The following is a 26,732-nucleotide window of genomic DNA, read 5'->3' as shown; positions in this document are numbered from 1 at the left end:
GATTGACCAGAGTGCCCCAACTGGCTAAAGAAACAAGAGACTTTACTGAACTCTCTCCCCTTCCCTCTCTCTTTCCTCTTACTCCTTCCTAACTTACCCATTTTTCTAGCTGCCCCCCACCCCCACTCTGCCGCCCTGCCCAGTCCTGGATGCAAGACTCTGGTTGAAGGGCCTCAGCCTGAGCTGAGGATAGGAGGCTGATCATTTCTGCTTGGCAGATCTCGGATTCCAGCTCTGTTCTGGTCTAGTTTCTGGTGTGAATTCTGACTCCATTCTGGTCTGGTTTCTGGTGGGGCCGAGTTCCAGTCTTCTGTTCCATGGAGGCCCCGGGGTAACATCCTGTAATGCCTGGATATCTGTGGATGGCAGGAGACGTCTGTAAGGCCACCCCCTTTACCCCACTCTCTCACCTCCTGCCCCTTTTTCTTTCAACCTGGCTTCCTTTCCTCCCTTTGAAATCTGAAGACCTGAGATATTTTCATTTCCTCTGTTAGTACTTGGATCTGAGGTCCTGTGTCTCTATAGGAGGTTTCCTGAGAGGCCATAATCTAGCATTGGAGAGAGAGCATGATTAGGACTGCTGGGTCTCTGTGTGTGCTTTGTACTCTGTGTTCTGTGTTATGATTTCTGATGGCCACTTTGCTTTACGTGGCTGCCATTTTGTTTAGACCTGCCACCATTTTTTTATACCTCAGAGAAGGTAAGTTGAAGCAAAAGTCTTCAAAACTGGTTCCAAAACTGTGTTTTTTTCCTGCATATGCAATTAGTAAAAGCAAGCTTGATCAAACGGCTTTTTAGAATTCTGATCCTGAGGTCGGAAAACCAAGTAGAACTTAATTTTCTCTCCCCTTGCCTTGAGAACAAGGCTCTCAGGAACACTTACCTAGACCATCTGTAACTCCTGACACTAAGGGAAAAATAGGTAGAGCCTTTAAAAAATGTATTTATTCCAATTGTTATAAAATAGTAAATTTTACATTGTAATATCTGATTCATGACTAAGTTAAGAAGATGAAGTTTAATCTCTTGTGGCTGTATGGATATGTGTATGTCTCAGTATATGCCTTTATCTCTAGATAATATTGTTGAGATTAATTTGTAAATGAACTCTATTTAACTGGCCTAAAGAAAAATAAGTGCTTACAACTCAAAGAATTCCAAATTAAGCCAAATGAATTTCAGGTTCATATGAACTAAGAAATATTATACACGTGTCTTTAAAATCATCAGAAAGTGTAATACTTCTGTTGTACCTAGGTTTATAAGAGTTCAAATAAGACTGTATTCTGTTACAAATTTGTCAACAAGAAAGGAAACTCACTGTGGAAAAAAAAAGTAAGGGAAGTGTTTTCAGGAAATGAAGGCATGAGAAATGAAAAAGTACTAAAATGAGTGAGTTATGCATGATTAGTATTTTCTAAAATTGGATTCCAATTAGTTGGGTAAATGGATTTTGTTAGGAATGACACAGCCATAGGAAAACTGGTTAGAGCCAACTAGATGCAAGATGGTGGAGTCAACTTTCATTAGACCTTGAGCCTCAGTATATACACCCATTGTGACATGTCAGCAGCTTAAGTGATACACGAACCAGCACAGGCTGAATCTGACGGGGTGTTCGAAACCCTTAGATTTTTTGACAAAACTTCCTAAATCAAATTCTACTGAAGTTCTTTTGACCTCTGGTTACCTTTGGGATGCTTCCAAGGGCCCCTGAAACATCCCAAAGACATATTAAATTAACTGAGTTTACTTGATTGGTTAAATTGCATAGGAATATTATCAAATGAGTAATCCTCTCAGGTTATATTGTATGGTAAACATTACTTGTATAGATATCTTAGAAATTATATGGAGTTCCTAAAATTCTGATATGTCCTGGTATTCTAATGGGAAACCTGATGATTTCACAAAGGTTAGCAAAAGAACTGAATGAACTGGCAAATATACTTATAACTTTTATGGTTTCTATCTGAAAAATTATGAGTTTCAATCTGTGTTTCCCATAAGTAAAGAAAACTTTCCCCTCAAACTAATTATGACAGTACTTTGGTAAAATTATACTTTATAAGCAAATTGAAACATTTATTTTTCCTCTCTACCTGACCTCTCCAGAGATTGGAAGCTCTTAGGTTTCCAGTAACTTTATCAGATAAGTTAGGAAGGTTATCTCATTAACAGGTACAGAAATCTCAATGAATTTTTGAGAACTTGAGAAGGAAGGAATTCATAGATCTGTTAGATGAAATCTGTGATAAGCCTTTGGTGTGACTTTCCTAGCCCTGAAAGGTTTTATTTTAAAAATTCAATCTGAGACTTTTTAAAAGTTTCAGCAAAGCAAAAAAGTCTATGATCAGTTATGGTTATATAAATTATCAAGCCAAATTTACTGAGACCAGATCCATTTTGCAAACTAGTCTTAATTTGGTTATATTTGATTAAAAAATGAGGGTGATTTTAGGGAGAAAAAGATGTTTCAATGAATATTAAATTCCAGTTTGTTGTTGGAGGTCTGTCTACTAGGACTCCTGTTCTGGGTAGTTCTTTGATATTATGTGATATTAATGTAAAATTTAATTGAATTCTTGAAGAATACCCTAAGTTTGCTTCTGAAGCTTATCTCAGTTCTCTGTCTTTGAATGAAGATCAGATGCTTCACAACCTGCAACCAGGACTGGGAAAAGACACAATTTACAGGCCTGTCTACAACCTGGATAGACAGACCTTTTTATCAGGTACTCTTAACTAGCTCATGCACTGTGAAATTGAAGGGAAATTGACTCTTAGATTAATTCCCACATCCTGCAGCCATGAAATTAAAAGATGCTTGCTCCTTGGAAGAAAAGTTATGACCAACCTGGATAGCATATTAAAAAACAGAGACATTACTTTTCCAACAAAGGTCCATCTGGTCAAAGCTATGGTTTTTCCAGTAGTCATATATGGATGTGAGAGTTGGACTATAAGAAAGCTGAGTGCCAAATAATTGATGCTTTTGAATTGTGGTGTTGGAGAAGACTTTTGAGAGTCCCTTGGACAGCAAGGAGATCCAACCAGTCCTTCCTAAAGGAGATCAGTCTTGAGTGTTCATTGGAAGGACTGATGCTGAAGCTGAAACTCCAATCCTTTGGCCACCTGATGTGAAGAACTGACTTATTTGCAAAGACTCTGATGCTGGGAAAGACTGAAGGCAGGAGGAGAAGGGGACGACAGAGGATGAGATGGTTGGATGGAATCACCAACTCAATGGACATGAGTTTGAGTAAACTCTGGGAGTTGGCGATGGACAGGGAGGCCTGGTGTGCTGCAATTCATGGGATCACAAACAGTCAGATGCGACTGAGCGACTGAACTGAACTGAACGGCCCCTACACTGGACTAATCTATAGAGAGGACTGCCGACCTGAATTCACCTTAAAACAACGCTCTAATGGAGGAAACTGCACTATACTAGGACAAGAAGATGATACCAGAAATAGACAGCTTGCCCAAGATCCTTGACATGACTCATATGATCATTTATGTTTTCTTGACTTCTTGGATCATTGCACATGAATAAAATGTTTTTTCTATCATAGGCACATTCCTATGCTAGTTTTAGAAATCAAACCAATTGTTGGGTTTGTGGCCAATTACCTGTGACTAGTTCTGTATTATCTTCGTGAATTTCTCTGCTCAAAGGCTCTAATTGATTGGCCCTAAGGAAATTTACTTTAAAATGAAAATTATAGTCATGTCCAGGTTACTATTGATATTCCTCTCACCTGGCAAATTCATAATACCTGCTCTGACCCTGGGCATAGATTTAGTTTTCTCTTAGGGTCATTCAAACTCCGTGACAAGCTAAGTCTCAATCCAAAACTGTAACCTCTCATCTATTAAAAAGAAAACTGCCACAACTATGGGATGGATTTATGTAGATAACACCAAGTTATGGTAATTTAAGTTTAAAGCCTCCTCTATGTTGGGAACACTTAAATCATACTAAAGATAATCAGTCTAACAACACTAGGAAACTGGGCCATGTGCCTTATAGACAGTGCCAATATATAATTGCCCTGGAATATAAGTATTGGTACAGAATAAAGTCAGATGGCTTGGGATATTACTGGACTGCACCTAATGAAGTTTTTGACTTAACTGTCACTTAAGACTCTACTAATACTGCTAGCCTATGTTATTTGCAGTTCATCTGTTTCACAGATTGCTGTTTCTGACACTGCCAAGTGTGTGACTGTGTCTCCAACAAAATAATACATAGCTCCATATGAGATGGATGATGGTAACAGTGTAACTCTAGATATGGGAAGAAGAGGAAATGCTTTCCTGGACCAAGAGGCTAGTGAGACAGGTGGTCCAAAGAATTTTGGATACTGTTTTAATGCTTAATCCGGTAACAGCACATTGAGTGGCCTATCAGCAAAATCTTTGCCAGACCTGAGAATGAGCATTCTCAGCTCCATGGGATGAAATAGTCATGAAATGCCACCTCAAAAAAATTCATGGTCAAGTTTATGACCAAGAAGGGGCTCTGCTGACTGGAAATTGGCACTTGCCACTGACCTCTACCAAGATAAATTCATGACCACTGAAGTTGCTGACCTTCAGCACACCTGCAAGGAGCTCAGGACAGAAATCAGGAATGAGGCACTCTGTGCTCTGGGAAAAGCTGACAGGACAGGCCTTCAGATAGGTATTTTGAGGGAAATAATTATAGAAGTCCCAATTCTTGCATCTTTTCATACCTAGAAAAACACTAACATTGTTAACTGTGACATCTGCTTTGGCTGTTAAGAAGAATATTGCAATTAAAAGTCAAAATAGAGTAGCTATGGTTCAGACATCCAAGAAAATAACTAGGTGACACTATAGATGCAATTTCAGACTAGTTTTTGTAGCTTTCTGAGTGATACCAACTTGGATGCTACCAGACATTCTCAAAACAATGCCTGTGCTGGCAGCTAGTAACTACAACCTTACTTTTTATAAAACTAGGCAACTGGTTACCCAGCTACCAACTGCCTGGACCTGAAATGCCAGGTCCAGATTGCATTTCAGGCTTATTCTTCTGAAAAGAAATGAGATATATTTTGTCTATTAAAATTCCAGTTGTCTATCTACGTCTCATTGGGTCTCTTTAACACCAAAATGACAGACCAAGAGACTCAGAGTTTGATCATACAAGATTCAGATCTAGGACTTGGAACTCAGAAATACTCTCTTTTTAAAAAAAATTTATTATTATTATTTTCTACTTTACAATATTGTATTGGTTTTGCCACACTTCAACATGAATCCGCCACGGGTGTACACGTGTTCCCAGAGAACAGACACTGAATCGAAAGTATTTCTGACCCTGTATGCGAGTCAGAAATGCTTTCGATTCAGTGTCTGTTCTCCAAATTGAGGCAGCACTATGTCCCATTTTGAAAGAAAGTTACTGGAGCCATAGTTGCCTGGTTCCCTGAATTAAAACTAAGCAGGACTCTGTGGGGCTTTGAAGTACAGATCCTTTCTGTTTCTTGTCTGTAGGATATAAGCTTCATTCAGCCTCCTTGACCTTCCCTGAGTTCCAAAGGGAAAATTCAAACACTTGCTAATCCAGAAAGGGAAGGAATGCAGAAACATACAGAAGAAGAGTCAAGTGATGGTTCAGCCTTGGGGCTTGGTCTTGGTTTCTTCTCAAGAAAGACACATAACAAAATCTTTGAGTTCTCCTGCAGGACTATGGCAACCCACTCCAGTACTCTTGCCTGGAAAACCCCATGGACGGAGGAGCCTGGTAGGCTACAGTCCATGGGGTCGCTAAGAGTCAGACACGACCGAGTGACTTCACTTTCACTTTTCACTTTCATTCATTGGAGAAGGAAATGGCAACCCACTCCAGTGTTCTTGCCTGGAGAATCCCAGGGACAGGGGAGCCTGGTGGGCTGCCGTCTATGGGTCGCACAGAGTCGGACACGACTGAAGCGACTTAGCAGAAGCAGCAACAGGACTAGGACCCCCACCCAGCTGGAGGATGGTAACTTCAGGCCAAGCGCAAGATCCTTGGAGCAGCACCCTGTTGCCTCACCACCAACCAATCATAAGAAACTCACACACCTTGCAGCCCTCACCCCAAATTTTGCCTTCCTTTTCTGGGAACCAGTGATGACCATCCTGTTAGGTCTCCTGTTTGACCCCTGTTAGGGTCCAACAGTTTCAGGCTAAATTGCTGTTACTACAAGAGTGGAGGCTGGTTTCAGATACAGAATACCTCAACTTAGATCAAGTAAAGAGAGACTTCTACTCTGTTAGGCAGGACTACGCCCATGCACAGCAAGAAGAAGTTACAGAAGAAAGAGACCTCTGCCCCAATTCCCAAGAAGTATCTTGAGTATGAAGTCTCTTGGGAGGAGTTGTTAGGGGAAGCACACTGACTGCCCACCCTGGCCAGGCGCCATGGTAACCATTTACCTCCTGTTTTATGATAGGAGGTCCTGCAATAGTATTATATGAATAAAACAAGGCATATAAATCTGTGTCTCAGAAAATATTAACCAAACATGCTAAAGGAAATCAATAGTTACCTGAACCATACAAAGTAAGTAAATACTAGGAACTAACATGCAAAGACTAATAAAAATAAAATAGTCATTGTGCTCTAGGCTTAATTTGTAAACAAAGAAGGTCTTTGCTGAATGCCTTATACAAACCTTTGAAGGCATGACAAATTAAACTCCAAAACTGTAGAACATAGAACTTACAAAATTAATTTCAGTTTAATTAGAAATCTTGTCATTGATAAAATCTTTTAGTATCTTTTGGGTGACAGAGCTGTTCTTTGGGGAACTAAAAGCAACTGACTTTCTCTTGCGAATCTCTACAAACCAGAGTGATAACAGGCCACAAGGACCTGAGATTAAGCCTAATTAGCTAAAAAAGATAAGACCTAAAAGCAAAGAAAGTACCAGTTTAAAATTCAAACTTCTGGGATGCTCCCTGAGCCAATCCTTACAGATAGTAAGCCTTAGTCAACTGAGCAAGCGACTTTAATGTATTCCAACTGTCTGTAAACTTCTACTGTATAATTGTAAAATCCCTTACAATTATACAGTAGACATGACAGATTCAAGGGATTAGATCTGATAAAGTACCTGAAGAACTGTGGACAGATGTTCATAATATTGTACAGGAGATGGTGATTAAAACCATCCCCAAGAAAAAGAAATGCAAAAAGGCAAAATGGTTGTCTGAGGAGGCCTTACAAATAGCTGAGAAAAGAAGAGAAAATAAAAAGTGACAGTCAGTCGTGTCTGACTCTTTGTGACCGTGTGGACTATACAGTCCATGGAATTCTCCAGGCCAGAATACTGGAGTGGGTAGAGCCTTTCCCTTCTCCAGGGGATCTTCCCAACCCAGGGATCGAACCCAGGTCTCCTACATTGCATGTGGATTCTTTACCAGCTGAGTCACAAGGGAAACCCAAGAGTATTGGAGTGGATAGCCTGACCCTTCTCCAGGGGATCTTTCTGACCCAGAAATTGAACCGGGGTCTTCTGCAATTGCAGGTGGATTCTTTACCCACTGAGCTAAGAAAAGAAGAGAAGCAAAAGGGAAAGATACACCCATCTGAATGCAGAGTTCCAAAGAATAGCAAGGAAAGATAAGAAAGACTTCCTAAGTGAACAATGCAAGAAATAGAGGAAAACGATAGAATGGGGAAGACTAGGAATCTCTTCAAGTTTACAATATCTAATTCATAACTCTTTTTTTTTCAGTGAAGTCATGAGATCTCTAGTTTTGCCTGTTTGTGTCTGTGTACACATTATACATATGCAATAACTCTACCTTGAAAAGTATTATCAAAACTGAATTTATAAAAGGCTCTTTTCAATTAAAAAGTAAATGCTCACAAATTAAATGTAAAGAAACCTGCCTAAAGAAATTTCAGGTTCACGTAAACTCAGAAATTCTCAAAATTAACTTGATACCTGATATTAATGTTTAAGTTTGTGAATCTAATTGATATAGTCATCTTTAAAGTAATCAAAATTAGGTATACTACTTTACTGTACCTAGATTTAATAAATAAGACCTTATTATATCTGTTGCAAGAAAAATAACTTGCTTTGATAAAACTTCAAATGTAAATGAGATAAGAGATTTGGGGTAAACCATTAAATAACTGTATTTTAGAAACATCTGCTTAAGATGATCTTTCCAGGTACTTTGTAACCTTAGGTTCTAGAGTTATGTTAATTTAAGCGATGGAAGTTTATTAACTAGCTAGAAGATACTGAAATATCAATTACTAAACAGAGAGATTAAGCTATTTAGGAATATAAATGAAAATATTTGGTGTTAGCCTGAGTTGTTCTTCTCTATCAGAAAGCAAGTGTTTTAAGAAATTATCACTGATATCTGTGCTTACCAATCTATAGAATGCAAATGTAAAAGAGAGTTCATAATTGCTTACTTCTTAGCTTTGATTAAAAATTAGGGTCTTAAGAGTTGAAGATTCTAATTTAAACATATAATAAAAGCTAGTGGAATAACAGACACTGCAGTGTACAGTAAGAGACAGAAAATGTTTACTGAAAGAGTATATTTTCAGTAAAGAAGGCATGAGGAATGAATGGATATTTTAGTGAGAAAAAAGAATGATCTGGTTGACTTTATTTGGATGGAAAATGAGAGACAGGCTGGATACAGAAAATGAGGAGGAGGAAAAAGTTTCATACATGGTCAGGATTACTAAATTTAGATTGGAGTTAACTAAGTTAATGGATTTCGTTAAGTAAGCTAATGCAAGACTGGAATTTGATTTCTCTGTGTTAGAAGTGCTCCTCTTTGATAAGATATTGTGTGAATTTCTGTGCCCTCGATTCGCATTTGTTTTCTTTTAAACATTTTGTGGCTTTGGTTAAAAAAGTATTGTTAGTGACCTATGACCCTGTTTTGTTTTAAAACCTTTTTGATAGTCCCAAGTATCAAAATCCGGAGAAGGCGATGGCACCCCCACTCCAGTACTCTTGCCTGAAAAATCCCATGGGTGGAGGAACCTGGTGGGCTGCAGTCCATGGGGTACCAAAGAGTCGGACACAACTGAGTGACTTCACTTTCACTTTTCACTTTCACGCATTGGAGAAGGAAATGGCAACCCACTCCAGTGTTCTTGCCTGGAGAATCCCAGGGACAGGGGAGCCTGGTGGGCTGCCGTCATGGGGTTGCACAGAGTCAGACATGACTGAAGCGAGTTAGCAGCAGCAGCAGCAGCAGTATCAAAATCTAACTAAAGCTATTTTAACCTCCAGCTAACTCTGGGATGCTTCAAGGAAACATCTCTGAGACATCTCAGAGAGGAATGTTTAAGTTTATTTGGTATTTTAAATTCATAAACATTGCCAAATGATTGGAGGTGAACTTTAGGCTATAGTGTATGGATAAAATGTCATTAATATAGATATTTCAGAATTTATATATAATATACGTTATCAGTCCTAATTCTAGTTGTTAACATAAAATGTGATTTGTTGCTGTTATTTAGTTGCTAAGTCATGTACAACTCTTTGCCACCCTCTGAACTGAGGCACACTGGACTCCTTTGTCCTCCGCTATCTCCCAGAGTTTGCTCGAATTCATGTCCATTGAGTCAGTGATGCTATCTATTCATCTCATCCTCTGCCACTCCCTTCTCCTTTTGCCTTCAGTCTTTCCCAACATCAGGATCTTTTCCAGTGAGTTGGCTCTTCCCATCAGGTGGCCAAAGTACTGAAGTTTTAGCTTCAACATCAGTGCTTCCAATGAATATTCAGGGTTGATTTCCTTTAACAGTGACTGGTTTGATCCCCTTGAAGCTTAAGGGACTTTCAGGAGTTTTCTCCAGCACCACAATTTGAAAGCACCAATTCCTCAGTGCTCAGCCTTCTTTATGGTCCAACTCTCACATCCATACATGACTACTGGAAAAACCATAGCCTTGACTACACAGACATTTGTCAGCAAAGTGAAGTCTTTGCTTTTTAATGCACTGTCTAGATTTGTCGTAGCTTTCCTCCCAAGCAGCAAACTCTTTTAATTTCATGGTTGCAGTCACCATCTGCAGTGATTTGGGAACCCAAGAAAATAAATCTGTCACTATTTCCACTTTTTTCCCTTTCTATTTGCCATGAAGTGATGGGACTGGATGCCATGATCTTAGTTGTTTTTTTGTTTGTTTGTTTGTTTTATATTGAGTTTTAAGCCAGTTTTTTCACTCTTTGCTACATGTTATGGAAATATCCAAATTTCCTGCTCATCAAATCTCTAGCCATGCTATTTTAAGTTTTGTCCTTTATAGACAATTATTTTATACTGATGCTGTTACAAAAATGAAGATTTTCAAGAAGACTCATAAAAAGAACTTTCTAAGCAAATAGAAGTTTCTGATAGTCTGTAGAAAATACCACTGAACTGACACAAATACCACTGACAAAATTCTAATAGAAAACTTGATTACTTCATCAAGATCAACAGGATCAACATGTAACTGAATGAACTGATGAATATGATTTATAACTTTGTGACTTTGGAAAATATACTAGCTTGAATTTTCGTTTTTTCAGAAAAACCTTTTCTCTTATGCTATGACTTACAACAAATTGATAAAGTATGCCTTTGTAAACAAAAATGAAAAACTTATCTTTTTCTCTCTACCTGTTCCTGCCAGAATTTGGCTTCTCCAATTGGCTCTCCTATGGCCTCGATGGTTTACTGCAACTGGATTAGTTAGTCATTCTAGTCATTGTTATAACTTGTTCTTTGTTTTCAAGTTGTTCATGCTTTTGTTTCCCTGCTGCACTATGACTTTGCCACTGTTACTAGCTACATTACTTATATCCTGCCTATTTTATAAAATTATTGTCTCTTACAGTACCCAGTGTGTAAGCAGGATACTAATGATAACTAGGTGACTTGAAGCAGTTGATTAGATATGTAGTTCTGTACGAGATCAATGATTGTAACAATGTAACTCTAGATATGGGAAGAAGCAACAAAAATGAATATTTTCCTGAAACTAATAAGGACAAGCAGCCCAGAGAATTTTGAATACTGCTTTATGGACTAAACCAGCAACAGAGCATTGAGTGTCCTGTCAATGAAATCACCAGATTTGGGAATGAGCATTCCTAGTACCATGGGACAAAATTGTCATGAAATGCTCCCCAAACTATGGTCAAATATATGACCCAGAAGAGGCTCTTCCAACTGGAAACTGGCATTCACCATCTACCTCTACAAAGATTAAATGATGGTCACTACATCTACCAACCATGAATACCCCTTGAAAGGATTTCCGGGTGGAGATCAGGAATGAGGCCGTCTATGCTCTGGAAAAACTGGTAGAACAGGCCTTCAGAAAGATACTTTTAAGAGAAGATTTTATGGGCTCTGGTTCTTACATCTTCTCATACCTATAGAAATACTAACATCAATGACAGTGATGGCTGCTTTGGCTATTAAGGGGGAAATTACTATTAAAAGTCAAAATAGAGTGTTGTTCAGACATCTAAGAAAATAAATAGGTGACACTATGGTGTGATTTCAGACAACCCTTGTATTGTTAAGAACCTGAGTTTTCCGAGCTGTGTCAGACTTGGAATGCCATCAGGCATTCTCAAAGCAATGTCTGCTAGCAGCTGGTGACTACAATCTTAACTTTGAAAGGTTTTCCCATGTAAATCTTATATGTTTAGATGATGAAGTTGCTTTAGATCATATGTTAGCAAAAAGAAAAAAACACATATGTAGTGACCAATAGCCACATTAAAGGTTAAAACCTACTTAGATAAACCTAGACAACTGGCTACATCTCCTCAAAGTGTTAAGTCTAGATTAGGAATCAGGCCTATTTTCCTAAAAAGAAATAAGATCTATTTTGTCTATTAATATCTGGTTGTCCCTCCTCCAACTACTGATCCCAAATGTCTCCACTTGTTTGTACAGGATAACCCAAATACTGACTCTATTATGACAATAATCAAAATTGTTATCAAATGTAACTTGGTTATTACTCTTTCTCTGGCCCCTAACTAGTTGCAATAATTCTTTTACTGATCGTTGGCCTCTGTCTTTTTTTAAACCACTTGTTAAGTTTTGTCTCCTTCAGACTACAACAGATTCAATTCAAGGGAACAATGATGCAGACACTACAGCCACTCCTCAGAACAGATCCTGCAGGAATAGCTACAAAACCCACCCTGCAGCCCCTTAGTGAACAGGGCAAGAATTCCATGACCCCACCTGGGTAGGGTCTATGACTCATGTGCCAGCCTGAAGAAGCTGCAGAAGATAGACTATTGTCCCTCGTCCTCCCAATAAAGATTTCTTGGGATTCAAATAGGGAAATTTGAAGTAAGAGACAGATGAGTCCCTGGGCCCGAGAGCTGGTGATCATCAAATGACCAAAACTAAGGTTCTGTCCTCAGCCAAGCAAGAATGATACCTATTTCCCCTCCTGCATTGATATGGAGGGGAAATAACAGAGGGAAACTAACAGAGGGAATTTGTTTCAGTGAAATAGAAAAAAAGAGGAATGAGTTTTTCTTTTGTTTCTTTCCCTTTCCTGAGAACAAAGGAGATATAGAGAACAGTAAGCAGGCCTGATCACTTCTTGTTTTTACTTTAACTATGGCACCCCACTCCAGAACTCTTGCCTGGAAAATCCCATGGACGGAGGAGCCTGGTGGGCTGCAGTCCATGGGGTCATGAAGAGTCAGACACGACTGAGCGACTTCACTTTCACTTTTCACTTTCATGCATTGGAGAAGGAAATGGCAACCCACTCCAGCGTTCTTGTCTGGAGAATCCCAGGGACAGCAGAGCCTGGCGGGCTGCCGTCCATGGGGTTGCACACAGTCAGACACGACTGAAGTGACTTAGCAGCAGCAGCAGCAATCTGTAGTCTGCAACTAAGTTTGCTTTTCTCAAAACCAACCTGCTACTATATAAACTACTACCAGCACCTATCACCTCCCTAACTCTGCATGAGTTATATCCTGCACCTATTACCCTTTAACTCTATGCTAATTACATCCTGTACCTGGTGCTTTCCTTTACGGCTTTCCCTTGTAGTTTTCTTTCTTTTTTTCATTTCAGAAAGAAAGCCATAGTACAGTATACCAGAGGAAGACAAACCCAATTACTGGGTTCCCTGATACCAGCTATGACTTCTGAAACAAAACAAGAATGCAAGACTTTCATTACATTGAGCCTATCATTTACTCTAAGACCATGAGGCCCAGGCTATATACTGTCTCTCAGCTCTCAGAGGAGGTGGGGCACAGTTCCTGAGGCACTAGCCTTCTGTGATCTCTCCCCTACTGGTTGAAGATTTAAGTCATCTTTCTATTTCTTCCAAATTCTGTCTCTGTATTTTTTATTCAACTTTAGAGGCAGAGAAAGCCAAGGTTTTGGTGGCAACAACACTACAGTTGAATGAACCAAAAGGAAATCTCCCATTAGTCCCCAACATGATATATATACGTAGAAATGCATGTTCCACGGGCTCCCCTGGTGGCTCAGTGGTGCAGAATCTGCCTGCCGATGCAGGAGATGCACGTTCAATCCCTGGGTAGAGAAGATCCCCTGGAGAAGGGAATGGCTACTCACTTCAGTATTCTTGCCTGGAGAATTCCATTAACAGAGGAACCTGGCAGGCTACAGGCCACGGGATGGCAAAAGAGTCAGACATGACTTAGCAAGTAAACAACAAAATATGCCACATGTATATGTATATATATAAACACATCTTTTAAGACTGGAAAAAAACTTGCTGATGGGATTCTAATGGAAACAAAAGTTGAAGGTATAATAATTGGCACAAATAAAATGAAAATTTATATAATCTGGTATATTTAAATGGATTTATATAAGATGGTTACATCTCTTGTGCCTAATTATAATGTAGGATAAATATTATGAATCTCATTGGGGAATGCTTCCCGTGCCTGATATTATAAGACAGGGCATATAAATCTGCCCCTTAACAACAATAATTAAACATACCAAAAGAAACCAACAGTGTTACCTGAACCCTCATAATATGAAATTAAAATTGAAAGCTCGTACTCGGGGGCTAATAAAGATAATATTAGTGATTTTAGCTCTGGGCTTAAGAAGGTCTTTGTTGAATGTCTTGTGCTAACTTTTGAAGGCATGATAAATCGAACCCTAACTTTGTAGCAAATAGAACCCTCGATTTGCAGTTTAGTTGAAAATTTTCTCATGAATATAAAAAAAATTTTTTTTAATGTTTTTGGGCAAATCATTCTTTTAATATCATTTAGGTGGCAGACCAGTTCTGAGGGGGAAATAAAACAACTGTCTTCGTATTTGTCTTGCAAATCTCTGTAAATCAGAAATGCAAATACAGCAAATAACCTGAGACTGAGCCAGACCAGCTCAATCAGGTAAAACCTGAAACTGAAGGAAATAAAAGGAGGACAAAGTCTTTCAAAACTCAAACTACTGGAAAGGTTGTGTCACCCCAAATCTAATTCTCAGCTTCCTTAGAATCTATCAAGGACAAATGCAAATCTTGAAAGTCTTACCACAAATAGTAAAGCCTTAATTATCTGAGCAAGTGAATTTAACTATTGCAACTATTGTTTATAAACTTGTAAGTTTATCTTGTAATACCTGATTCATAACATTTTAATTTTTTAACATGAAACCATAGGGTATCTAGTTTTTCTGTTTATATTTCTGTGTACTTTAAACATATAATAATCTCTGCTTAATGATATACCCAATTGAAGCAGAATTCCAGAGAATAGCAAGGAGAGATAAGAAAGCTTTCTTAAGTGAATAAAGCAGGGAAATAGAGGAAAACAGTAGAATGGGAAAGACTACAGATCTCTTTAAGAAAACTGGAGACAGCAAGGAAATATTTCATATAAAGATAGACACAAAAAAGGACAAAAACAGCAAGGACCTAGCAGAAGCAGAAGAGGTTAAGAAGAGATGGCAAGAATATACAGAACATCTGTGCGAAAAATCTCTTAATGGCCCAGGTAACCATGATGGTGTGGTCATTCTCTTAGAGCCAGACATCCTGGAGTGTGAAGTCAAGTGGGCTTTAAGAAGCATTATTATGAATAAGTTAGTGAAAGTGATGAAATTCCAGCTGAACTATTTCAAATCCTAAAAGACAATGCTGTTAAAGTGCTGCATTCAATATGCCAGCAAATGTGGAAAACTCAGCAGTGGCCACAGGACTGGGGAAGGTCAGCTATCATTCCAATCCCAAAGAAGGGCAATGCCAAGGGATGTTCAAATTACCATACAATTGCACTCATTTCACATACTAGCAAGATTATGCTCAAAATCCTTCAAGCTAGGGTTCAACAGTATGTGAACTGAGAACTTCCAGATGTAGAAACCAGAGATCAAATTGCCAACATCTGTTAGATCATAGAAAAAGCAAGGGAATTCCAAAAACACATCTACTTCTGCTTCATTGACTACGCTAAAGCCTTTGATCATGTGAATCACAACAAACTATGGAATATTCGTAAAGGAGGAGGCAGGAATATTCATAATGTGGAGGCAGACCACATTACCTGCCTCCTAAGGAACCTGTATGCAGGACAAGAAGCAACAATTACAACTGGATGTGCAACAACAGACTGGTTCCAAACTGGGAAAGGAGTACATCAAGGCTGTATATTGTCACCCTGTTTATTTAACTTATATGCAGAGTACATCATATAAAATGCTGGGCTGGGGGACTCACCAGCTGGAATTAAGATTGCCTGTAGAAATATCAACAACCTCATATATGCAGATGCTACCACTTTAATGGCAGAAAGTGAAGAGGAACTAAGGAGCCTCTTGATGAAGGTGAAAGAAAAGAGTGAAAAGCTGGCTTAAAACTTAGTTAAAAATGAAGACCATGGCATCTGGTCCTACCACCTCATAGCAAATAGATTGGGAAAAAGCGGAAACAGTGTCAGATTTCACATTCTTGGCCTCCAAAATCAATGCGGATGGTGACTGCAGCCACAAAATTAAAAGACGCTGGCTCCTTGGAAGAAAACTATGGCAAACTTAGACAGCATATTAAAAAGCAGATATATTACTTTGTCAAAAAACGTTCCATATAGTCAAAGCTATGGTTTTACCAGTTGTCATGTACAGATATGAAAGGTGGACCAGAAGGAAGGCTGAGTGCTGAAGAATTGATGCTTTCCACCTGTGATACTAGAGAAGACGAGACTCCCTTGTACAGCAAGGAGATTAAACCAGTCTATCCTAAAGGAAATTAGCCCTGAATATTCATTGGAAGAATATTCATTGGAGCTGAAGCTCCAATACTTTGGCCACCTGATGTGAAGAACTGACTCATTGGAAAAGACCCTAATGCTGGGAAAGGCTGGGGACAAAAGGAGAAGGGATGACAGAGAATGAGACGGTTGGATGGTGTCACTGATTCAATGGACATGGGTTTGAGCAAACTCCAGGAGAAAGACTGGGAAGCCTGACTTGCTGCAGTTCATGCAGTCGCAGAGAGTCAAACATGACTTAGCAACAGAAAAACACCACCAAATGGAGCATTGGTCACAGGACAAGAGAAAGCTGATATTTAACACATGCAAACTAGATTTATAAGAAAACTTCCAAGACTGAGAAGTATTCAAAGGCAAAAGAAACACAACTTTAACAAATTGAATATCAGTGAAACACAGGCAGCAAGTTAATGTTTTTTGCTATGACCAGGTTCTCCGTCAAACGTATAACACACAAATGAAGCATAATGTGAAGGTGGTGTCTTTGGGACATGTAGGATGTGGGATGTGACATGTAATTTTGGAGATGGTATAAAAGAAAATGATTTGTTTTTTCTGGGCTGTAACACAGTTGACTCTTGAACAACGCAGGGATTAGAGGCACCAACCCTTGACAATCCACAGTATTATTTATAGCCTGCCCTCTATTCCTCCATATTTGTGGATTCAACCAACCCCTGATGGTGTAGAACTATATTATTTACTATTGAAAAAATTTGGGTATAAATGGACTCATGCAATTCAAACTCCTGTCGTCCAAGAGTCAGCTGTATATAATATCCAAATACTTGGCTTCTGGTAAAGAGTATGTGCATCTCCACAGATGGGAAGGATGCTGGATGGCATTTGGAAACAGGTTTGCTGACTCAATTAGAAGTAATTTATAGTTTATATTTATGGGGGGAGAGGGGAAGGATATAAATGTTTCATCTTGCTGCTGTTATACCTGATGTAGAAAGCATCCAAGAGGATGCTGTGACAGAATAATGGTGTGTCGTGGATTATTAGAGATGGCAGCTTAGGAACTTTTCATGCAGTTCCATTCCTTTCCTTTTCCCTCTCTCCTTGCAACAATACTCCACTTTAATACTTTTATTAATGTCCTTTTCATGAGGTGGGAAAATTGAGGCCCAGAGAGGTTAAGTATCTTGCCCATATTCACATAGCTAGTAAGTGTAGAACCACTGTTGAAACCTTTCCTACACTGAACTCCATTATCAAAAGTCAGATGTAAGGTTATGGAAAGACATTCATATGCGAAAGACATGAAATGCACTCCACGGAGAGTCCCAAATGTTAAACGGGCAGTTCACACATTAACACTCACACTGAGGTTTATGTCACATGGCTGTTATTAAAGCATCTTTTCATCCCTGGGTTTCCTTATCCACAGAGCTTCGCAGTTCTCCTTCCGAAAGTTGGAAACCCAGCTTCTAAAGGTGGAAAATCAGTTTCTAAAGTAAGTCAGTTTCCCAGTCTGTCCTCAAGGTCTATGACTTTCTCAGGCCACTCTGCTGAAATGTTCCTGTGTCTCTGATGGCATTTTAATGTGGTGCAGTCTAGGTGTTCAACAAATACTGTAGATATAGCACTTGGAGGGCTGGATGGATGGAGGACAGATTTTGCTGGTCCTGCCTCAGGAAAGACAAGTAAAGCAGAAACAAGTAAACCACCCTCTTGCTAGCAAGGGTGTTGAAGAAAAAGCCAGTGGGATGGCAGTAGTTGGACCACAAAAGGGTCCATGAAATACTCAGAGTTTTCAGTATGCCTTGATAGATTGGCGCTAAAGGAGAAAGGATAAACACCAAGGTAGGAAGGATAAACACCTCTCTCAACCAAAGGTATTCTTCTGGGGTATAATACCTGTTGCGGACAGGGTGTGGGTTGGGAATCCAGTGGGGACCAGTCAAGTGAAGTCTGGAAGAGACAGGTGAATTAGAACACATAGTTATTCTTGAACAGGGGTTTGAAACCAAAAGTTTTCTATTTTGTAGCAAAACATCACGGTAGACAGAAATTTGGTCTGATTTTTCTTTTGCTTCAAGGCATAGGATCATAGGTGTGCTTTGAAGTCTGTCTGATGTCTGGTTTTCAGATTTTGGTTGGTGTGTGCAGAAGAGAAGTACAGTCATATCAACTACTATATACACACTTTAATAACTTCCTATTCTGTGCCAGGTAACGGAAAACCATATAAAGCATTCCTGTTTTCATGGTGCTTGCAGTTTAGTGGGTGGGAGGGTGTGGGAAAGATCAACCAGTTACAGAGAGTTGCATAAATGATATATGAATATCCTGCATGAATGACAGTAATACACAGGAGGGACACCTCACTAGACCTGCAGAGTAAGGTCAGCTTCTTAGTGGAGGCAGCACCTGAACTAAGTCTAAGAAGACAAAGTCAAGAGGTAGCACACCAGCCCTATAGCAGGTGGGTCTGGACCAGGTAATGGTAATAGGGTGATGCTCAGTTCTGGGCATTATTTAAACTCTCAGTTAAAAGGACCACTGGGCTTCCCTGGTGCTTCAACCGGTAAAGAATCTGCCTGCAATGCAGGAGACCTGGGTTTGATCCTTGGGTTGGGAAGATCCCCTGGAGAAGGGAAAGGCTACCCACTCCAGTATTCTGGCCTGGAGAATTCCACGCACTGTATAGTCCATGGGGTCACAAAGAGTCGGACACGACTGAGCGACTTTGACTTGAGCAAATGGGAATAGCAAGTAGAGACTATGAGGATGGAAAGATGAAGGAACTAGGGACAGTTAACCAAGATAGAGAAGCTTCAGGATGGATCTGTCAGAGAGACGGCCACAGGGAAGAGGCATTATATTAGTAAGGGCAGCCCCAAATCAGGGTGATTATTCCTTCAACAAAAGGAATGATTTTATAATGCTTCAAAATGGAATGAATTTAACAAATGAGACAACTTGAGTAAAATATTTAAGCAGAATTTGATCTTCTTACAATGATGTTGTCTAGAAGTTTGTGGGGTTGAATTATTATGTGAGTGAAAATTTGTTAAAAGGGCTCTAACATCCTCTCTGAAACAGTAGGACCCTTATATCACTTTCCTTAGACTATACAGAATTCAAAAGCCACCTTGAGCAGGAGCATACAGGCAGATGTCTAAGGCACATAAATGCAAATTGCATGGGTCTCCAAGTTGATAGGGAGTGGCGAGTATGAGGATGATGATAAAAGAAATTGTTTTTAATAATCTATCCAAAGTGGAAACAAAAGCCCCATTGGTATCGAGGCTTAGATGAGACAGTATATTGGAGAACATGCACCATAAGGTATCATTATAAATTGCATTAATATAAAATCCTCTTTCTAGTTCCCAGGTGACAAACATGAATAAATCATTATGATAACCCCAATCCAATGCTCTTGAAGTTTATTTTAAAAAACCCAAACTTCACACTGTTTTCTCTGTACTTTGCTGTTTGTTTCCTCTTCCCCTCCTCTTCCTTTTCTTTATTTCACTCTAAGCCTTTCCCACATTCCCAAGGGTAGACCATTCCTTTGTCTCCGAACTCCCTCTGCGTGGTACTAATTGCACTGGATTATAATGGTGTTCTCACTTTGTTGATAGTTGAAGATTGAGAGCAGATGGGCAGAGGCAATATTTTAGTGCATTAGCATCTGGTACATAGTAAGTGCTCAATAAAGCTTTGCTGAATGGACAAATGGATGAATCAGAGGCCATTTCCCTCACTGCATCTAAGTTTATCCACCAACCCCCCCCCCCACCCACACACACACACACACTTCATACTGTGCTGACACTGTCTCTAGCAGCTCACCCATGTTCTCTAATTGCCAAAACTAATGTCATCATCCTTGGATTCTAATGACACTATAATTAGTATAACCCATCATAACTCATCTCTCTTAATTTTTGTCATTCCACATATTCTGATTATTCCACTAACTCTCTGTTTCTTATTTTTTCCCTTCTAATACCTGGTAGAATATTTCCATGAATCTTTGTCTTCTTTTGTGGAAGCATATATATAGGTAAAAGAGATATTCTCTACTTTCAGATTTCCAGTAAGCCATCTGTTTAGAAAATTCCTAAATATAGATTTTGTTTCCCCAGGTTCTTATTCTCTAGCCCCACCTCTCAAATTGCTTGTTGGGCATTTCAAACTAATCATTATATTTTCACATAAAATCCAACAAAAACTATACTCATTTTCTTCTGACCAACTCTTCCATCCATTTCTTGATTCACTTGTGAATTCACTCAAATTGAGTCAGCCTGTCATTCTCCCCAAATACTTTGCAACTTTTTACTTCCATATTGCTGTTGTATAGTTTGTTTTACCTAGAATATCACCTTTCTTTAACATCTTCTTTAAAAATCTTATCCAATCTTTAAGGCCCAAATCAGTTATCACCGTTTGAAGCCGTCCTTGATCATCACTGCTAGTTTGCCTCTTGCCTCTTCACTCCTATAGAATTTGTACAATATTTATGAAACCTATCATATAACACCTTATGTTATAGTTACCTTTCAATCATTATGTATCATAAGCCCTTTGAAGGAAAGCATGAGGCCCTGATTCAGGAACCATGTACCTGGTGGCACCATCCCTTGATGGACTGGAGATCTTTGCCCAGTTTAACAGTGAGTGTTTCTCCCTTACAATCTTTATTCTACTATTTTCTAATTGAACAACAGTAATAGTAGTCAAGTCTTGTGGTCCTATGATGTGCTTTTACATTGAAAATTGCTCTTTATTTTCCCCCAGTTGAACTCATATATGTTTCAACCCCCCACCCCCACCAAAACAAGGGCTTTGACCATTCAGGACCCTGGGGGCTCCTATGAGTTGGGAGAGGATGTGGCAAGGGCAGTTGGGGCAACTCCAGAGTAGGTGGGCAGTAGACCTCTCCAGGAAAGGTCCTGCAGCCAAAATGATTCATCCAAGATGTAAAAAACTCAAGAAGGTCTGTATCAACCCTTATTCAAGATTCATGATTTGAAAAGAAAGGGTCAGTTACCATGGGTGAACTTCTAGTGAACGAGCATTCTCAGCGACACCTGGGTGCTTAGTCACGGACTGTAAGATCTGTCTAAATTTGAGGAAAGGATCTTGGGATCTAAGACTTGCCTCTGGGTGTGATGGAGAAGGACTGCCCTGAGATATACAATGGGATCCAAGTCTGTCAACAAGGTGAGGTTCAAGGACAGACTGCAGGTCTAGCAGAGACTTGGGAAGCAGGCTCTTTAGACTTGTAGCTGAGTGTGACTGGGACAGAGTGGGATGGGTACCAGGAAATCAGTAACCAGAGTTTTGTTGTTTATGCATGTCTTGGTTCTTCTTGTAATCTCTCAGAGTTCATTCCCTCTTTTACCTTCAGTCATTACCCCTATATGAGGAACTATTTTTTGGTCCTGAACAAATTTCATATTGTCCAGAGACCATCATCTTTTGGATGTTTTCTTTCACTCAAATACAATATATCTATTTAGACCCAGTCTGAGAAGTAAGCAACATTCACCTTTCATTCTCTGAAATTATAACAGCCCCTGCCAGGTAAAGAAACAGTGTTATCAGACCAGCATTTTTCTGAGCCTCTGGCTGCTGTGAGCTAGGTTCCAAGTCAGGTTCCTACTCACTTCTCTTGCCCCTCTTGTGGGGCTTAAGGATTGGTTCCCCCCCCTTCTTGGATGCTGCTCCACAAAACTGGAACCAGTCGTTACTGGCTCCTGAAGAGTGAAGGTGCCCCTCTCAGTGTCTTCCAACTTCCGATTTCATGAAACATCACACACATACCTTTTAGTTTTTAAAATACGAAGGAATTTTAAAATTTTGTTTTGAGTGGGAGAAATTACAGAGTTTTAAAAAGAAAAATCCTTGGTATTTTTTGGAGTTTAATTAGTAAACCGAATATTATTTCGTATATTTGTCTCTGCAACCTTAAAAAATTCTAGGTAGCCATTGCCTTCAGTAAATGGGTATTGCTTCTGCAGGGACTCTCATTATCTTTCTCTGTCTCTCTCCCTTCACTCTATGGAAAGTTTACAGGAAAGATTCAAATCAGTTCCACAATCTGCAGCTGAAGTCTTTTTCTCTGCCTACACTTTGTTTCTAGAAGGAAATTTGGCAAAGTTTACCAAGACAGTTTGACCCAGCTATTCAGTTTTAAGGAGTTTATTCTATGAAAAGAACAAGGGATGCTCTCAGATTTCTGTCAAGGATATTGATTTCACAGTTACCTGTAATCATTAAAAATGGGAACAATATACATCTAAAAATAGAGGAATGATTAAATAAATGATTATAGCTTTGCAATATAATGCATCCTTTAAAAATCTTATTTTGGAAACTATTTCATGATTTGGAAAATGAAACAAAACAAAACACACACAAAAAAAACAACCGTTGAAACTTTTTATTATGATCCAAAATGTATATTGAATAGGAGTGACTCTATGTGGCATAAGTAACACAGAAAAAGTAAGTATAAGCTAGCGTTCCAGACCTTTATCTAGTTTTCTGTATTGGAATGGTAGATTTTTCACAGTTTTTAAAATGCAGGTCTTGGAAATACAGCCTTGAGGCCTTATTCCTCTCTACCTCGAACATAGTTATAAACCCTGAGCATGCCATTGATAATGTTCTTCCAAATGTTTTTATAGGAGCACATATTATTTCATTTGTTCATTCATTTAATCAATAAGCATATAGTGACTGTTAAGTACCAAGCACTCTTCTTCGTTCTGAGAAGATAAAGTAAACAAAACAGAAAAGACACGCTCCTTGCTCTTCCCAGGGTTTAGAATCCTTTAAAATTAGGAAAAAGCATTCTTTAAAATTTCATTTCATTTGGCCCAGTAATTTTATTTCTGGGAATCTACCCTACGGAAACAATCAAGGAAACAAAATAAAATTATCATACAGAATTAGTAGATTCTCAACAGTAGGGAGATGGTTAAAGTAATAATAGCATATTCATATAATGGAATAATATTAAGAGGAAGCCACTACCATTATGTTACTGAAGAGTGTTAATAACATGAGAAAATATTATTAATGTTTTCCATTAATATCAATGGAAAAAAAAAACTTACCAAATTACCTAGAATCTTACTTCAATAATGTAGTGAAATAGTCATAAAAAGAGAAATTCAAATGTTAACAGGTGTTACTTTTGCATGGTGGAGTCGTGGGTGATTTGTATTTTTGTGTCTATGTTCTTCAAGAATGAGGTTTAATTTTACAATCAGGAAAACCATGTTGCTTTTATTTTTTAAGATAACTCAAAGGTTATCTGTTAAAAATTCAAGGAGCATACAAAAAGGTAATTTAACATTTCCTCCAAGTCTGCATTGCCATGGCGTAGTTAAAGAAGAGATCATCCATATGGAGGCCTCTTCCTTTCTAAAACATTCTAGGGAAAGAATGGATGACCATGCCTGTAGGGGAGCTAGATTCATTGGAGGGCCTAAGGGGATTAATTCACTGTGCTCAAGAGGCTGAGCAAGGAAAAACAGCAGGAGCGTTGGAGAACCTAGAGACACAGCCTTGAGGCAGCATCCCTAACTCTACTTGAACCCTAACCCTGAGCCTGCCGTCGATAACCCGCACACCAGGCACAAGTGGCATTTCTTGTTGTCATTTCCCTCAGCTCTGACGCCAGAGATCTTCTGATCTTACCGAGGGTGTCACAGAGAGTCAGGGTCCTGTGTGTGGTTTGCCTAGAGACAAACAGTGGAGCCTGAGATGTCAGAGTCGAGGCAGCCAAAACCTGGCTCCTTTCACAACCCACTGTGAAGACTTTGACCCTGAGTCCTACCACTCACCTTCTAAGCGCAAAGAGAAAGAGAAGTGCTATGGAACATGTCATTCCTGTATAAGCCAAGCAGGAGAGCTGTTTGCTGGGGCTCCATCAGCTACTGAATGCTTGGGCTCACACTGACTGCCGGGTCTCCCTTGAGCTCACAAGTACCCAGTGAAGTAAAAATATCAACGTTCCCTCTAAGTTAGGGATAATCAAGATAGCATGTGTAAAGCTGAAATGGCATCAGGCTTCACTGCACATAAAATCAGTTATACATCATGCTGTGAGTTTTCTAAGTTTAAGGGGGCTGAGATGTTAAAGGAGCAAGTCACTGCAGAAAGACTTACAGGTGTACCTGACATCCAGCAAAACAAATACCTAAAAACCAGAGTAGCATAAGAGAGAAATTCTCAAAAAAAATTCATTTCAGTACCACTTTGAGTAATTGGTTTCTCTTCTATATTTAACGTATAAATTGACTCACCAAACTTATTTTACACATTACATGTTATAAGCACAAAAGAGTTGCATAAAGGGAACTTAAAAATCAGCATTTGGATATCACTGCAAAAGAAACATAGTTTTCTCTGATTTAAAAAGAGATTTGGCTATAGAATCTGCTCAAATCAATTACAAATTTTATGCAAAAGAGTTCAATAATTTTGGGGAAAAAAATTTTGAATCTTTTCTCTTAGCTTCTTCTTTGGGTTTCTCATATTTATTTATCTCAGCAAGGCCATCAGAAGGACCCATTTCAAAATCACAGTGGCAGGTGTTTCAAACATACCTCCACATCCTAGGTAAACATTTAACACTTGTAAACCTATAGAAATACACATTAGAGACCTAGGGCACTCACAAAAAGTCAATACAAACAGAGCTATGCTCTAATAATTAGTTTCCATCATGCCACCTTGGGACCCACTTGAAAATGCCAACATTTTCACTATTAATCAGCTTCTGGAACCCCAGCCTGTCGGATGCAGGAAAGAGCTCTCAATTGCCTTAGATTGCCTTTGCCAAGCATGTTTCTCTATGGATACAGACAGACTAAAAACATTGACCTTACATGGCAAGAGAAATTTTGAAAAACTCCTGGATCCCTATATGTGGTGTTCCTTAAGAACAACATAGCTGCCTCTCATTCCTGAATGAGAACTCCTAGCAGGATAGACAGAGCTTAATTAGGATTCTGCATTTTATGATTCTAATGAAATGCTCTTAACATCCAAATAATATTAGAGGGGTGAGATGGAAGCAGAAAGCCCCTGAATCTTCAGGAAAAAGTGAAAATGAGGAATTTTGCCTACATGTACTCAAAACTGGAAAGCATCCAAAGGCTGAACAGCAGAAGAGCAGCGCTGCAGGGATTCACAGTACCCTAGTCAGGCACCAGACCCTTGGCTACACCCTAGGTATCCCCTTTAGGCTGTAAAGGCAGAAGAGAGAAGGAATATATGGAAAGAAGCAAAGCAGGAGTTGAAAGGAAAAATGTCAGGGAGATGAGTGGAGAAGGGGAAAAAAAGAGTTAAATGAAGAAAAAAAAAGGGGGGATGTTTCTAGGCAGCTCAGTGGTAAAGAATCCACCTGCCAATGCAGGAGATGCAAGTTCACTCCCTATGTGGGAAAGATCCCCTGGAGAAGAGAATGTCAACCCACTCCAGTATTCTTGCCTGGAAAATCCCATGGACAGAGGGGCCTGGCGGGCTACAGTCCATGGGGTTGCAGAGAGCTGGACACGACTGAGTGATTGTACACACATCGGAAAGAAGTAGAAAAGGAAAGAGAGATAGAAAAGAAAAGCATCAGATAAGATTAAAATCCCCCATCAACAACCGACTCGGCTAGCTGTCAGTACAAATCCAGGGGTACAAGTGGTCAGTCTCCACCTTGAACCATGCACTATTCCACCCTGAAGCTCCATAGCAATGCTATCTTCCTTTAAAGATACTTTTCCCTTTTTCCACAAAGGTCAAGCTCACCTATCGAAGGCCACAGCCGTCATGGAGTAAATACTGGCAAAGACAGCAGCAATGGGGAAGAAGTTGTGGAATTTGCAGTAGAAGAGGCCATAGTACCACTCATTGTGGACCGCGTAGGTGAAGTTCACCACTGTATTGAATGCAGCCATGGAGGCCTCTGCGAAGGCCAGGTTCACCAGGAAGTAGTTAGTAACTGTCCTCATTCTCTTGTGGGCCAAGATGATCCACATAACCACCACGTTGCCCACCACGGAGGTCACCACGATGACTGTGTAGGCAGCTGCCCAAAGGACAATTTGCCAGGCCGGCTGCACAAATTGGTTAGGCTCCGAGATGTTGGTGGAGATGTTTGGGAAGAGGTCTGAGTCCACTGGGAGGACGTTATCCATTCTTCTGCTAAGCGATTAAGCCCTCCTCTCTATACACACACAGACCCTTTTGCAGCAGGGTCCTGAGCCAGCACCTGAGGTCAAAAAGCCCTGTTGAACACAGACGGGAGGGCTCGTAGGCTCTTTCTGGACAGAACCCTTCTTTACAAGAAGACTTGACGCTCAAATAAAATCTTCTAGATGTGCTGTATATCCTTGGCTTTGAATTCCTCCACTTTTAAGCTTCAGGAAGCACTTGAGTTCTGTAATCTGCAAA

General features: G+C 39.5%; 1 protein-coding gene across 1 annotated transcript in view; it reads right to left on the bottom strand.

Moving 5' to 3' along the window:
- The window catches only part of TACR1 (tachykinin receptor 1), a 165,028-nt gene extending 138,552 nt beyond the window's left edge, over positions 1 to 26,476 (bottom strand). Inside the window, exon 1 of the mRNA XM_052649253.1 lies at positions 26,088 to 26,476. Coding sequence (XP_052505213.1) covers positions 26,088 to 26,476 — 389 coding nt within the window. The remainder of the gene's footprint in view (positions 1 to 26,087) is intronic.
- Between the last annotated feature and the right edge of the window lie 256 nt (positions 26,477 to 26,732).

The sequence above is a fragment of the Budorcas taxicolor genome, chromosome 11, assembly GCF_023091745.1.
Source record: "Budorcas taxicolor isolate Tak-1 chromosome 11, Takin1.1, whole genome shotgun sequence".
Taxonomy (NCBI): Eukaryota; Metazoa; Chordata; class Mammalia; order Artiodactyla; family Bovidae; genus Budorcas; species Budorcas taxicolor.
Note: the sequence above shows the minus strand (reverse complement) of the source record. Positions and strands in the feature narration are given on the sequence as shown.